Source organism: Sorex araneus, chromosome X (assembly GCF_027595985.1).
Source record: "Sorex araneus isolate mSorAra2 chromosome X, mSorAra2.pri, whole genome shotgun sequence".
Classification (NCBI taxonomy): domain Eukaryota; kingdom Metazoa; phylum Chordata; class Mammalia; order Eulipotyphla; family Soricidae; genus Sorex; species Sorex araneus.
The window spans coordinates 265419074-265432185 of NC_073313.1; the positions used below are offsets into that span (position 1 = coordinate 265419074).

The window sequence follows — 13112 nt, forward strand, 5'->3', positions numbered from 1 at the left end:
GAGAGGGACAGGACGAGGCCGGAGGCTCGGCAGACTCCAGCCAGGTGCCCCCGGCCGCCTGCCCCCTCCCTGGAAGCACCCGCGTCCCTGCCAAGCCGTCTCACTTCAGGGGGTGGGGACTCCCCGAGAGAGCTCGGACACGGGAGGGCTCCGTCTCTCCAGCCCTAGGAGTCAGGCTCGGGGCCAGAGCGGCCGTGACCCCGGGGGGAGCGTGCAGAGACAGGGCAGGGCTGGCCGCCCCCCCCCCCCGCAGAGCTCTGAGCTGTGGCCCGCCCCGGCCGCCTGCTCCTGGGGGTCCCGCCTGCCGGGGAATCTGATGTTCGAGACCATGATTGCAAAGTGACCCGCCCGGCTCACTCTCACCACCCTTCCCCTCCTTCCCCCCAACCCGGGGGTGCCCCTGTGCCGATCTGGGTGTCGGCCGGGCCGTGCCCACACTCACCCGCCCCGTGGCCGCCGTTCCTCTTAGGGCCGCCCGTGGCCCCGGCTCTGCTCTTGTGCCGCACGGCGCGGTTGAAGACGGAGTGTCTCTGGACGGGGGTGAAGCGTCTGGGCGGCGCCCCCCCGCCCTCGGGGTCCTCCTGGGGCGCGTCGGACTCGGGCTTGGGGCTCCCCAGGCCGGGCTCCCCCTCCATGTCCCAGGAGCCCGTGGCGGACGTCTCGTGTGTCTCCACATTGCCAGGCCCCCCCTGCTCCATGGACCGTCCGGGCTGCTTCTCAGCGGGGCGGCCGGAGGGGCCCCGCCCCTGCCTCCATCAGCGGACTCTGGAATGAGGAAGAGGCGGTTTTCAGAGGAGATTCCACCTGGGGCGGAGCGAGTGACAGCAGGTACTGGGCTTGTCTCGCACCGCCACGAGGGTGCCCGGAGCACAGAGGCAGGAGTCAGCCCTGAGCACAGAGCCAGGAACACTCCCCTAGCACAGAGCCAGGAGTGAGCCCTGAGCACAGAGCCGGGAGTCAGCCCTGAGCACAGAGGCAGGAGTCAGCCCTGAGCACAGAGCCAGGAACACTCCCCTAGCACAGAGCCAGGAGTGAGCCCTGAGCACAGAGCCGGGGGAGAGCCCTGAGCACAGAGCCGGGAGTCAGCCCCAAGCACAGAGCCAGGAGGGAGCCCTGAGCACTGCCAGGTGTGCCCCAGCCCCTGCAACAAACAAACAAACAAACAAACAAAACTATTATGAGACTCCGAAATGTTCTGATCCGAGCACCCTGGGCCGACAGAAGCCCTTGTCCCCGCTGCAGTTTGGGGGCCCTTCTGTTGGGTTTCACAAGTGACACTGATTTGTTCTCTGCAGGGGCGCGCGGGAGCCAGCTGCAAGTGGCTTGCATAACTGACTCCCGTAAACACTTCCCGAGCAAGTCAAGAGGGAGCAGGGATGACACGGGCAGGGGAGCTGGCGAAAGCCGGGACGACGCTGCCGCAGAACCGAGGTGGACAGAGAGGCCACCTGCGAGTGACCGGTCGAGCCAGGGCCCTGGCGTCCCCCCCAGACCGGCCTCGGCCTGATCACGGGGGCCTGGTGTTTGAAAGGACGACGACGACGGGAGCATGGGCCTCTGTCGGCCCCCGGCCGGAGGGTGCCTTGACTCAGGGGGTGTAGAGGACCCCGCTGCCGCCCCCTCCTCCCGGCACACGAGCAGGGCCCTGCGCTCCTTGGAGACACCGCAGGCAGTGCGGGGGGCTGGCACGGGGTTCTTGTGCCCTCACGCCTCTCCCGGGCCTGCAGCCTGGGGTGCCGGGGTGCGGGCGGGGGGTGCGGGGGCATTTTTCTGGATCCTCATCTCAGAACCTGTAACCATCCTCCAGACCATCCGAGAATCTGGGTCCGAGAGACACACAGGGTAGGAGCTCGCCGTGCTTGCAGCCGACCTGGCTTTGGTCCCCGACACCCCACGGGGTCCTCCGAGCACCGCCAGGAGTGACCCTGAGCACCGCCAGGCGGGGCCTCATCCCTTCCACTACAAATAAACAAAAACAGCCAGTCTGAAGTGTCGGTCTCTGGAAAGCTCCAGAACCTGGGGATAGGTGGGGTCAGCCCGCCCGCTGCCCCCTTCCTTCCAACCAGGTGCTCCGACCACCCCCACGCCCTCACTTTGGAGGTTCCCCAGGGCCTTTTTCCTCCCTCCCCCCAGCCCAAACACACAGCATGACCTGCAGGCAGGTGCCAGGCGGGCGGGGTCTTGGAATGTCGGGAGGGGCCGGCTCCTCCCCCCAGGTCCCCAGCCCAGTCTAAGGCAGAGATAAACCTTACTACACTAAGGCGGAGCCTGGCGAGCTCCCCGTGGCGTATTCATAGGCCCAAACCAGTAACAAGGCTGAGTCTCATTCCCCTGACCCTGAAAGAGCCTCCAATGCGGCACCATTGGGAAGGATGAGTAAAGAGAGGCTGCTAAAATCTCAGGGCTAGGACAAATGGAGACGTTACTGAGACCGCTAGAGAAAATCGACAATCAACGGGATGATGATGATGATGATGATGATGATGATGACGACGATGATGATGATGATGATGACGACATGACGGCAGGACTTCAGAGCTCTGGGTAGGGCTTCTGGTACCATTTACGACCAGATGCCATACATTTCCTGGATTTCTTCCTTCCCTGCTCTTCAGCCTGCGGGCAGGTGAACTCGGCTTAAGACAAGAGCTGGGGGAGGGGGCTCGGGGGGAACTGTGGGCCCCCCTGGGAGTTCTTCTCGTAGGCAGCTGGATGACCTGGTGTGTGGCCCCAGTATCTGTGTTCTGAGCCATGAGAGGCTGTGACCATGGCAAGGATTGGAGGCTGACCACCGGTCTTGGCCATCACCCTGCAGCTCCCGGTGTCCAGGGACACTGTGTGTTCAGGAGATGCTGCTTCAGTGCTAGGAAATTCTTCTTATTTATTTATATATTTATTTATTTTTTGCTCTTGGGGTCATACCTGGTGATACTCAGGGGTTACTCCTGGCTCTGCACTCAGAAATCACTCCTGGTGATATTTAAGGGACCATATAGGATGCCGGGGATCGAACCCAGGTCAGCCGCATGCAAGGCAAACGCCCTGCCTGCTGTACTATCGCTCCGGCCCCCCTGCTGGGAAATTCTTAGGACCACCCCGCACTCCCCCATGGAGGGCATGTCCAACCTGAGCTACAGGAGAAAGAGGAACCTCAGTTTCCCCCTGCTGACTGCCAGCTCCCATCCCACCATTCGAACCTTCCCGAGCTCTCTCTCCTCTGAGACTGCGAAGCTTATACTGTCCGTAGCCTCGGAGACGGAGATACCAGGTGGTACCTGGCCAGATGATCAAATACGGGGACCAAAAGGCCTTAAATAACCCACAAGTTCCCAGCAACTTCAGGGGAACTGGAGGTGTTAATCTTAGCTTAACAACGCAAGTGGGCCCTAAATTGGGAATACGCTGAGACTTTGTTTGATTAGAAGCACAAAGACCCACTTTTCCTCTAAAAACCCACAGACTGAGAAACACTTAACTTAGTAATAGACGCCAGGCTCCTCCCTGCCGAGGATTCTGTCTCCACTGCTATTCAGCCAACGTTTCTATTTCTAACTCTGAGTCTGAGCATCTTTATTACTCAATATTTTTATTCTTGAAAATACTGACAAGGGGCTGGAGCTGTTTTGCAGCGGGGAAGGCGCTTGCCTTGCACACAGCTGAGCGGGGTTCAATCCCCAACATCCCATCGGATCCCCCAGCACCGCCAGGAGCGATTCCTGAGTCAGCATTGCCGGGGTAAGCCCCCCAGACAAACAGACAGACAGACAGACAATATATTGCTGACACTTTGGGCTGTGGGTGGGCATAGGCCACGGCCCCCGAGGGACGAGGCTGCCGCAGAGGCCGGGATGTTCCTGGGGGGGCCTCGTAATCGGGGGAAGAAGCTGCTTCCCTGGCCAGAGGCAGAGGGGACCCTGCCCAGTGCCCTGGGTGGGGGCGGCAGGGGCGACCCAGCGAGCTGGCTGGGCAGGCGCAGTGGAGCAGGAGTGATGGTGCGGCAGACCCGACCGGGGTCTTCAGAGTCCCATCACCGGGGGTCCCTGAAACCGCTGAGACTTATCTCTGATGACACTATCCCCCTTCCCTGCCGCCTGCACCTTCCACAGGGGGTCCCGGCTCTGACGCTGACTGGGTGGGGACCCCCGAGGGTCATGTAAGAATCCATTGTGCGTTGGGACCGCCTCTGGCTGGGCAGGGCTCCCAGCACCCTTGGTGGCCGGGGGGGGGGGGTGGCAGGATCCCCAAAGCTGGCCAGACCAGGGTCAGAGGCCAGACGTCACCTGGTGTCACCTGGTGTCACCCAGGAGCGGCCAGTGAGCTCCAGATCAGGCAGGCAAGGGCCCTGGGTGGGCCCGGGGTGGGCGCTGTGCCAAGGGGTGACAGGGTCTGACCGGGGGGTCAGGGGAGCAGTGAGGGAGGGCGTTGTCCTGGCAGAGGGGGCAGCAGGGGGAGGGGGAGGGGAGGATGGGCATCAGGGCTGTTGGGGTCAGTGAGGAGCGACCCTCGGCTGAAGCCACCACAACAGGGCGACTCTGCTCGGACTCGGGGCTTCGGGAAGCTTCTGTGTCCTGGGCCAGAGCATGGACTCTCCGGGGCTCTCAGGGGCCTCCTCCTCCTCACGGCCACTGTGAGGCGGGGGTCAGGGATGGGGTGGAGGATGGGCGACCAGGGATCAGAGATCGGAGATCGGGGATCGGGATCGGGGATTGGGGTTGCTCTGCCATCTGCAGCTGAGATTTCAGCTAAGGGACGGGATCAGGAATCAGGGATTCGGCATGGCGGAATCAGGGATGGAGAACTGGGACGTAGGGATCAGGGATCGGGATCTGGGTGGGATCGGGGATCAGGGATCGGGGATTGGGATCTGGATGGGATCAGGGATCGGGGACCCGGGATCAGAGACCCAGGATCAAGGATCGGGGGTTGAGATCGGGGATCAGGGATCAGGGATGGGGATTGGGATTGGGATCTGGGCGGGATTGGGGATCAGGGGTCGGGGATTGAGATCAGGGATCGGGGATCGGGGATCAGGGATCAGGGATCAGGGATTGAGATTGGGATCTGGGCGGGATTGGGGATCAGGGGTCGGGGATTGAGATCAGGGATCGGGGATCAGGGATCAGGGATCGGGGATTGAGATTGGGGACCAGGGATCGGGGATTGGGATTGGGATCTGGGTGGGATCGGGGATCAGGGGTTGGGGATTGAGATCGGGGATCGGGGCTGCTGAGACCCTGCCGAGGAGCAGGGACGGGGCTGTAATATGGGGGCAGGAGTCGGGAGACATCACACAGCTCCTGGGGGTCCCTGTGAGGCCCAGGGCCTGGGGGTCAGGCATACAGGGGAGGGGAAGAGCAGGAGGCCAGCACAGCCCAGTGGGACCCCAGGACTGTGGCAGGGTCCCCTAGGTGACCTGCAGTTAGCAGCACGTGTGGGCTGGGAGGGGCTCGGGGACAGAGCGCAGGACAGGGGAGCCGGACGCCGGCCAGCGCCCTGCCACGAACAGCCCTAAGCACCACGTGTCTCTGAGCTCCACGGGGGTGACGCCAACACCAGGAGCCAGACGGGCACATGGACAGGATTCGGTGGGGGTTTGGGGGGGCGCTATGGCTCCCGTGGAGAGCACAGGCCGGGCTCCGGACCCCCAGCCACGAGACCAGGAGTTGAAACCCAGATGGCCAGCAAGGCGGGGGCACTGAGTGCTGTGGGCACAGGCAGAACTGACGCTCAGCTCCACGGGGGCGCAGGGAACAGAGAGGCTGGGCTCTGGCCCCGGGTCGCACAGCCTAACAGCCAGGGCCACTCAAGCCGGCGGGAGCGGGCAGTGCCGGGGCGAGACACTCGGCAGGGCGAGACACGGGGAGAGGCAACAGGAACCCGTGGGGTTCCGGGCAGGAGGTCGAGGGTCCTCCCCCTCGCAGGGAGCCCCCCGGCCACAGTGCTGGGGTACCCGCTTCTCTCGGCCTCGACTCACTGCACGTGGGCAAGAGGGGACTCTCCTTGCTCCTGCCAGCCAGGGCGTGGGCCGGGGGGCATGCAGGAGGAGGAGGACGGCTCCCTTGGAGGCAGGGGCCTGCCTGCAGGAGGGGCAGGCTCGGGGGGGCAACTGGCTTCGGACCCTCCGGACTCAGGCATGGACTCGGCTGCTGTCTCCAGAGAAGCTGCGGGTGGCAAGATCTTTGCTGCCGAGGCCACGGCTGTCCTGGCCCCTTCTGCCCCCGTCTGTAGAGTCGGGGAACTTGCTACTGCCAGGGGGACAGAGGGGCCTACCGGGGGAGATGGTGTCCCACTGACCTCCCACCAAAACTGCCAAGGCAGGGCCCGGACTGAGAGCACGGCAGGGAGGGCGTCTGCCTTGCACGTGGCTGACCTGGGTTCAGTCCCCAGCACCCCATATAGTCCCCTGAGCACCATCAGGACTAATTCCTGAGTGCAGAGCCAGGAATAACCCCCGTGAGCATGCCAGGTGTGACCCAAAAAACAAACAAACAAAGTCAATACAATCCTGCACAGAAGGACAGTCCGCCCCACGCACAGGAGGTCATTGGTATGCTGTGTGTGTGTGTGTGTGTGTGTGTGTGTGTGTGTGTGTGAGAGAGAGAGAGAGAGAGAGACAGAGACAGAGACAGAGACAGAGACAGAGAGTATGTGTGTGCTGGAGGGCGGGGGGGTGCAGCAGGCTGTCCCACTAATCAGGCTTATTTCGATTCAGAAACTTTGCTGGCACTCGAGTCGCTCGTAAAGTTCTGGCAAATCTGTGTGCGTGGCTTATAAATCAGAAGGCAGCAGCAGAAGGGAAATGCACAAAAGGCGGAGGTGACACGGGTGAGGGAGCAGCTTTGTACAAGACCCCGGAGTTGGGGCTGAGGCCAGACTCCCTAGCCTTGGCCCGGAGAGACAGTGCAGGGTTAAGGCAACTGCCTTGCACGTGGCTGACACAATTCAGTCTGGGCACCGCAGGTGGTCCCTGAGTGCCCCCAGGAGAGATCCCTGAGCACAGAGCCAGGAGTAAGCCCTGAGCACCACCATAAAGTGGTCCAAATAAATTTTTTTTTTTTGTATTTTGGGTCACACCAAATAACTTTAAAAAAAAATTATAAAACATGGCTGAAACCAACCTGGGAGCTGAACAGACAGTTCTCAGAGGAGAATCCACAAAGCACACGAAAAAGCCCATGAAAGAATCTATTCTTGTGTCTCAGGAGGAAAACTCCACGCCCAGGGGACCCTTGTTCATGCTCCTTGCAAGCCGCGAGGCTGAGGGGAGACAGACGCCCCTTCCTCCCCTGTTGTGGCGGGTGGGGTTTTCCTCAACAGCAGCCCTGTGGGCACAGCTTGGCAGAATCAGAAGCAAGTAGGCTTGAGCCCAGTAATCCCGCCTAGAGAGGTCTGGCATGGGGGGAGGGGTCTGGGTGTTCCCTGGGGCCCCCGTGAAGTTACCTGGGAGAGAATAGTGGCAGGAACAGAAAGCCTCGCCACCAGGAGTCAGTTCCACCAGAGGGACCCTCTGCACACTCCCCCGTGAGATGCAGTGCCGCTCAAAGGCAAATGAGTCATAGACCCTGGCCAGGAAGGGGGCCCGGAGACAGTGTCGTGGGGAAGCGCCTGCACGCAGCCAGTCCTGGCTCATTCCGTGGTGCTGTGCATGGTCCCCGGAGCCCCATCAAGGGGGATTCCTGAGCACAGAGCTAAGAGCAAGCCCTGAGCACAGCCAGGTGCATCACCCCAACCCCCCCCCGAGAAAGCAAAAGTAGAAATAATAGCAGAAAGTATGCATTATACTTCCATTAATGTACAAGGGGGAGGGAGATTTAAAGATCTTAAAATGGATCGTTCTAAAAAGTTCTGGAAGGAGTTGTGAGAAATAAGTATCCAAAGGTTCATGCAAGTACCTATAAAATGAAGTAAATAAATGTTTTTTTTTACAGGATCATTTGAACACTAAGAATTAGGTTGGGGGGCTGGAGAGATAGCACAGCGGGTAGGGCATTTGCCTTGCACACAGCGAACCCGGGTTCGATTCCCAGCATCCCACATGATCCCCTGAGCACCGCCAGGGGTAAGTCCTGAGTGCAAAGCCAGGAGTAACCTCTGTGCATCTCTGGGTGTGACCCAAAAAGCAAAAACAATTAAAAAAATAATAATAAAAGAATTAGTTTGGGGGAGTGGGAGGGGGGTATACTGGGGTTCTTGGTGGTGGAACATGTGCACTGGTGAAGGGATGGGTGTTTGATCATTGTATGTCTGAGACTTAATCCTGAAAGCTTTGTAACTGTTCTCACGGTGATTCAATTTAAAAAAAAAAAATTAGGTTGGGAGGGAAGGAAAATGTTAAAGTACAAAGTTTTAAAAGTTCTTTTATTTTTGAGTGAAGTGAAAATCATCTGCCACACAGGCAGAGGGGGAGTGGGAGGGGGGCATGCTGGGGTTATTGGTGGTGGAACATGTGCACTGGTGAAGGGAAAGGTGTTTGAGCATAGCATGGCTGAGACTCGATCCTAAAAGTCCTGTAACTGTTCTCATGGTAACTCAATTAAAAAACAAAAAATAAATAAAATAAAACTTCTTTCATTTTTAAAAGCTATGGGAATAAATCAATGTATTTAAATATTAAGTAGATAACTATTTTGAGGGGAAAGTGAATAGGACGGGGTCTTCACTGCAGAAGTGAAGGGCTAAAAACGGATGGAGACAGGAGGCTCTGGGACCCAATCTAGAAGCTTCTTTGGACCTGCTGAAGGCAGGCCCGTGAATTTGGCCGAAGGAAAAATGAGAACAGGGACGGGGAATAACAAGCACAGTATGAGACTGTTACCCAGAACAACAGGAACGAGGGCCAGAGGACTGGTCCACAGTTGGCAGCTTGTCACAAGTGGGGGGGGGGCAGGGGAGGGCAGTTAGGACAGAGAAGGGACCACTACGACAATGACCGTTGGAAATGGTCACTCTGGACAAGAACTGAGTTCTAAGAGGAAGGAAAGGGATGTACCTGATAACCTTTCAGGACCCGTACTGCAAACCAACAGAATGCCCAGAAAGGGGGGGGCGGGGGAGGGGAGGAGGGAGGGAGGGAGGGAGACAGACAGAGACAGAGAGAGACAGAGACAGAGAGAGGTGTTTGTTGTAGAGGCAGAGGCAGATGGGGGAAGGGTGGTGACTGGAGGGAAATTTGGGACATTGGTGGCAGGAAATGTACACTGGCGAAGGGATGGGTGTTGGAATATTGTAGGACTGAAACTCAGTCACAGACAACTTTATAACTGTTTATCTCACGGTGATTTAATACAAAAATTAAAACAAAACAAAAAAAGAGAGAACTGTGATGGGGAAAATTAAGCTGTCTTGAATTCATGATTCCCCAATAAACTGGAGACTGAGCAATAGTGAACTGTCTGAGGAGATGTTTTCACTCCTAATTAAACTGTTCTCCATGTGATTTAGATAGAACAGAGGCAGTAACAGACTCATCAGGCAGCCAAGACTGTAAGCACGCCAGTGCGGGTGACACGTGAACTCTCAGGGTCCAGGGAGGGGCTGGGACAAGGGAGATGAGGCACTGGGCATGTGCTAGACACAGAAGGGGCTGGACATGATGGCCCGTCTCCGCGCAAACGTGATGCCGGGGGCTCGAAGAGTGCAAGACAGAAGCAAGTTCCCGGGAAAGACGAGACAGCAACCGGCAGGGCCGGATAACCCCAAAGAGCCGGGAAGCTACGGGAACTCAGCTGGGAGTCGGGGTCGGACAGACGGGGCGTGTGCCATCAAAGAAGAAGACAAGAAGACGGCGTCCAACCCCCGGAGTGAGGACACCAGAACAACCACATCAATCACACCAACAACCCAACAGAACAACCATGTAGACCAACACCAACAACCGTCTACAGGGAAAGCTTGGGAAAACACCTCGGCAATTAGATGGCTGGAGCGACAGCACAGAGGCTAAGGCACTCGCTGGCCCGTGGGCCACCCCGGGTTTGATCCCCAGCACCCCATACGGTCCACCCCGGCCCACCAGGAGTGATCCCTGAGCACAGAGACAGGAGTAAGCCCTGAGTACCACCAGGTGTGGCCCCACAATCATAAAATAAATAAATAAATAAATAAATAAAAACAATCAAAAAGTAATGAGAGAAGTGTGTGAAAAAATTGAACAGGGCTGGAATGATAATACAGCACGGAAGCACGGAGGGCGTTTGCCTTGCACACGGCCAAGCTGGGTTCAATCTTCAGCATCCCACATGGTCCCCCAAGCACTGCCAGAAGTAATTCTCGAGTGCAGAGCACAGGACGAACCCCTGAGTATCGCCAGATATGACCCAAAAATGAAGAAAAAACAAACAAACAAACAAAAATGCCAAATCCCCAAACCAGAACATTAAAAGTACGTCAATTCCCACCTGGCTAACATAGTTTTAATACCATTCCAATATTGAACTTTTATCTGAAAGCCTACCAGAACTTTGATAAAATTATCTTCAAATTCATCTGCAGAAAAAATAGGCAAGATTTGCTCAAATACTTTGAGAAACTCAGGTAACGGAGAGCATCAACTTGTCATGAATATTATCAAGTGAATGTGGCACAGGTTTCAGGGGCTTAGTTATTGACCTAGGACAAGCAGCTCAGAAAAGAATTAGTCTATGGAAGTGACATCACAAATATAACAATGGATACAAAATCAGACATCACAAGGAAGAATTATCAAAGATGTAAGAAACCATTATAATAAGCAAGAAAATGATGTGCCAGATTGTTATTATTCACAGATTAAAAGGTCACCAATAAAACATTGGCAAGTCCAAACCGTCACTATTTATAAGATATTATATACCATAAACCAAAGAGAATTCATCTCAGGAATGCAAGGATGGTCGAATATCAGAAAAAATAACTACTTCCATGCACATTATCAGTAGAATAAGGAATCTGAACCGCACGGCAGAGCCTGGCAAGCTACCCATGGTGTATTCGATATGCCAAAAACAGTAACAAGTCTCACAAGGGAGACGTAACTGGCGCTCACAAAAATCGATGAATAGCGGGATGACAGTGCTAAGGAATCTGAATAGGAATTTGACATCAGATAACATTTGAGGACCTGAGAGATAGCAGAGGAATAAAGACACTTGACCTTCATGTGGTCACCCCACATTCACGGCCCCATCCCTGTGGTTCAACCAACCCACGTGATTCAGTCCTCAGCATCACTTAGTCTTCTCTGAGTCCTGCCAGCAGTGAGCTCTCAGTCTACGGGGCGGTGCCAGGGATCAGACCCCAGTCTTTAGGCAGGTGCCGAACCACCAAGTCACATCTCGGGCCACCAACCTAGGACATACAACCACTGGGGCAGCCAATGAAGGCGGCACATTTCTACTTGACTCGGCTGTATAGTTTTTAAAATTGCTTTCCTAGGCAGAAAGATGGGACTGTGGGTAAGGCACTTGCTTTGCACGTGGCCAGTTTGATCGCTAGTGGCCCACATGGTTCCCTGAGCTCCCCCAGGACTGAGCCCTGAGTCCTGCAGGGTGTGGCCCAACCCCCCGCCCCAAATTACTTTGAAAAAAGCCCGTGGGAGCGGGCAGTACCAGATGGCCGATGTGTGTAGCTGAGGGTTCAGAGGCTGTGTAGAGGGTGCCTGAGGTGCTTGAACTGGGTATTCCCTCCTTTGCACCTTCCAGTGCTCCTGGTGGCACGGTTACTCTTGTCTCCTGGGGCCTGACCCACGCGGAATAGTCCCAAGTGCCTCGCTTCTGTGTCTGGGGTCTGACCCTGGAGGGCCTGGCATGGCGAGTGCTTTGACCCCGACACGGTTCTCTCATAGGGCACCTGGCCGTGAACGCAGATGCGGGGCCCCTCAGCTCCTGAAATCAGGGGGTGTGTCTTGAACCCCCGCTCAGGGGCCTGGGCACCGTGTCCCAAGAGCTGCCTCTCCCATCGGGCAAATCCTTCTCCAGGGGAGGGACCTGAAATTGGCGCTGTCGAGCCACAGTTCCGCGGGTCTGGCGAGGCGGGTCTGTGGCCGGGAGGGGCACAGCTGGTCTGAGCTGGCACTGGGGACACCGCCAGCCTTGAGCTGGCCCCAGGGGCAGGGCGGGGCCTGAGCTGGCCCTGGTCGCGAGCTGAGTCATCACAGGGCTGTTTCTCCCCCCCGCAAGCCCTGCTGGGATTTGCAGGCTTGGGGCGTCTGGCCGCTGAGCCGGGTACACCCAGTCCCTCTCCTGCTCCTCCAGCACGGGGCGGATCTAGTGGAGAGTTCCAGAACGTAACCTGGTAAGACCCCGGCCAGAGTCGCCGCAGTCCCCACAGTAACGCCCACAGGCTCCTCCCCTCGTACCCACGATGCTGACCCCAAGGGATCCCACCGGCCCCAGCCTCCGAGGCCGCTGTCTGCCTCTTCCCCAGGGCCTGGCTCAGACCCTGTGGCGAGGCTCCAGGCCCCCTGCCAAGGGGCCGTGGCACGGTCAGCTTGGGAGCCGAGGAGGAGAGGACGCGAGGGCTTCGGTCGGGACCAGCTTTGCCTGCTGACAGGGAATCGACACTGAGGCAGAGTTTCTGGCATTTTCTCTCACTCACGCCGCTGAGGCAGTGATGAGTCGTCACCCTGAGTCTAAGCTCAGAGACGCTCAGCACCTCACCCCTTCCCGCTCAGCACCTCACCCCTTTCCTCAGCAAACCTCCCTCGTGCCATAGGGGGGCTTCGTCGTGGGGTAAGCGTTCATGCGGGTGGGGGTGACCTCCCCGAGGCAGCAGCCCAGACCCCCAGGAGAGAAGGACCAGTGGAGACCGGCCCATATGGGGGTCCCTCCCTCTAGTGCAGCAGAGTCCTGCGCCCTCCTGCTTGGCCAGGGCAGCAGGTCCAGGCTCGCACACTGACCAGGGCTGGCTGCTGCCCGGACAGACGGGGACCCTCCCCCCACCAGGACCCCAGACAGCAGGCAGGAGGGACCAGCACAAGTCTGCCCCTTCCCTGGCTTCCAGCTCCTTCCAGAAGTTTCTCCATTTGTGCCACATGAGCATGGATCTGAGACCGATGCCGGGTCCCTTAGCCACAGGACCGTCCCCTCCTGCCAGGCCACTCGCCCCAACACCAACCCGGGCTGCTGGCCGGACGG

At 57.8% G+C, this 13112-nt stretch overlaps 1 protein-coding gene across 1 annotated transcript in view; it reads right to left on the minus strand.

Annotated features, from left to right (window-relative positions):
* The window catches only part of LOC129399882 (ephexin-1-like), a 31605-nt gene that overhangs the window by 4486 nt on the left and 14007 nt on the right, over positions 1-13112 (minus strand). Inside the window, exon 2 of the mRNA XM_055121281.1 lies at positions 443-765. Within this exon, the coding sequence (XP_054977256.1) occupies positions 443-698 (256 nt within the window). The 5' untranslated portion in view covers positions 699-765. The remainder of the gene's footprint in view (positions 1-442; positions 766-13112) is intronic.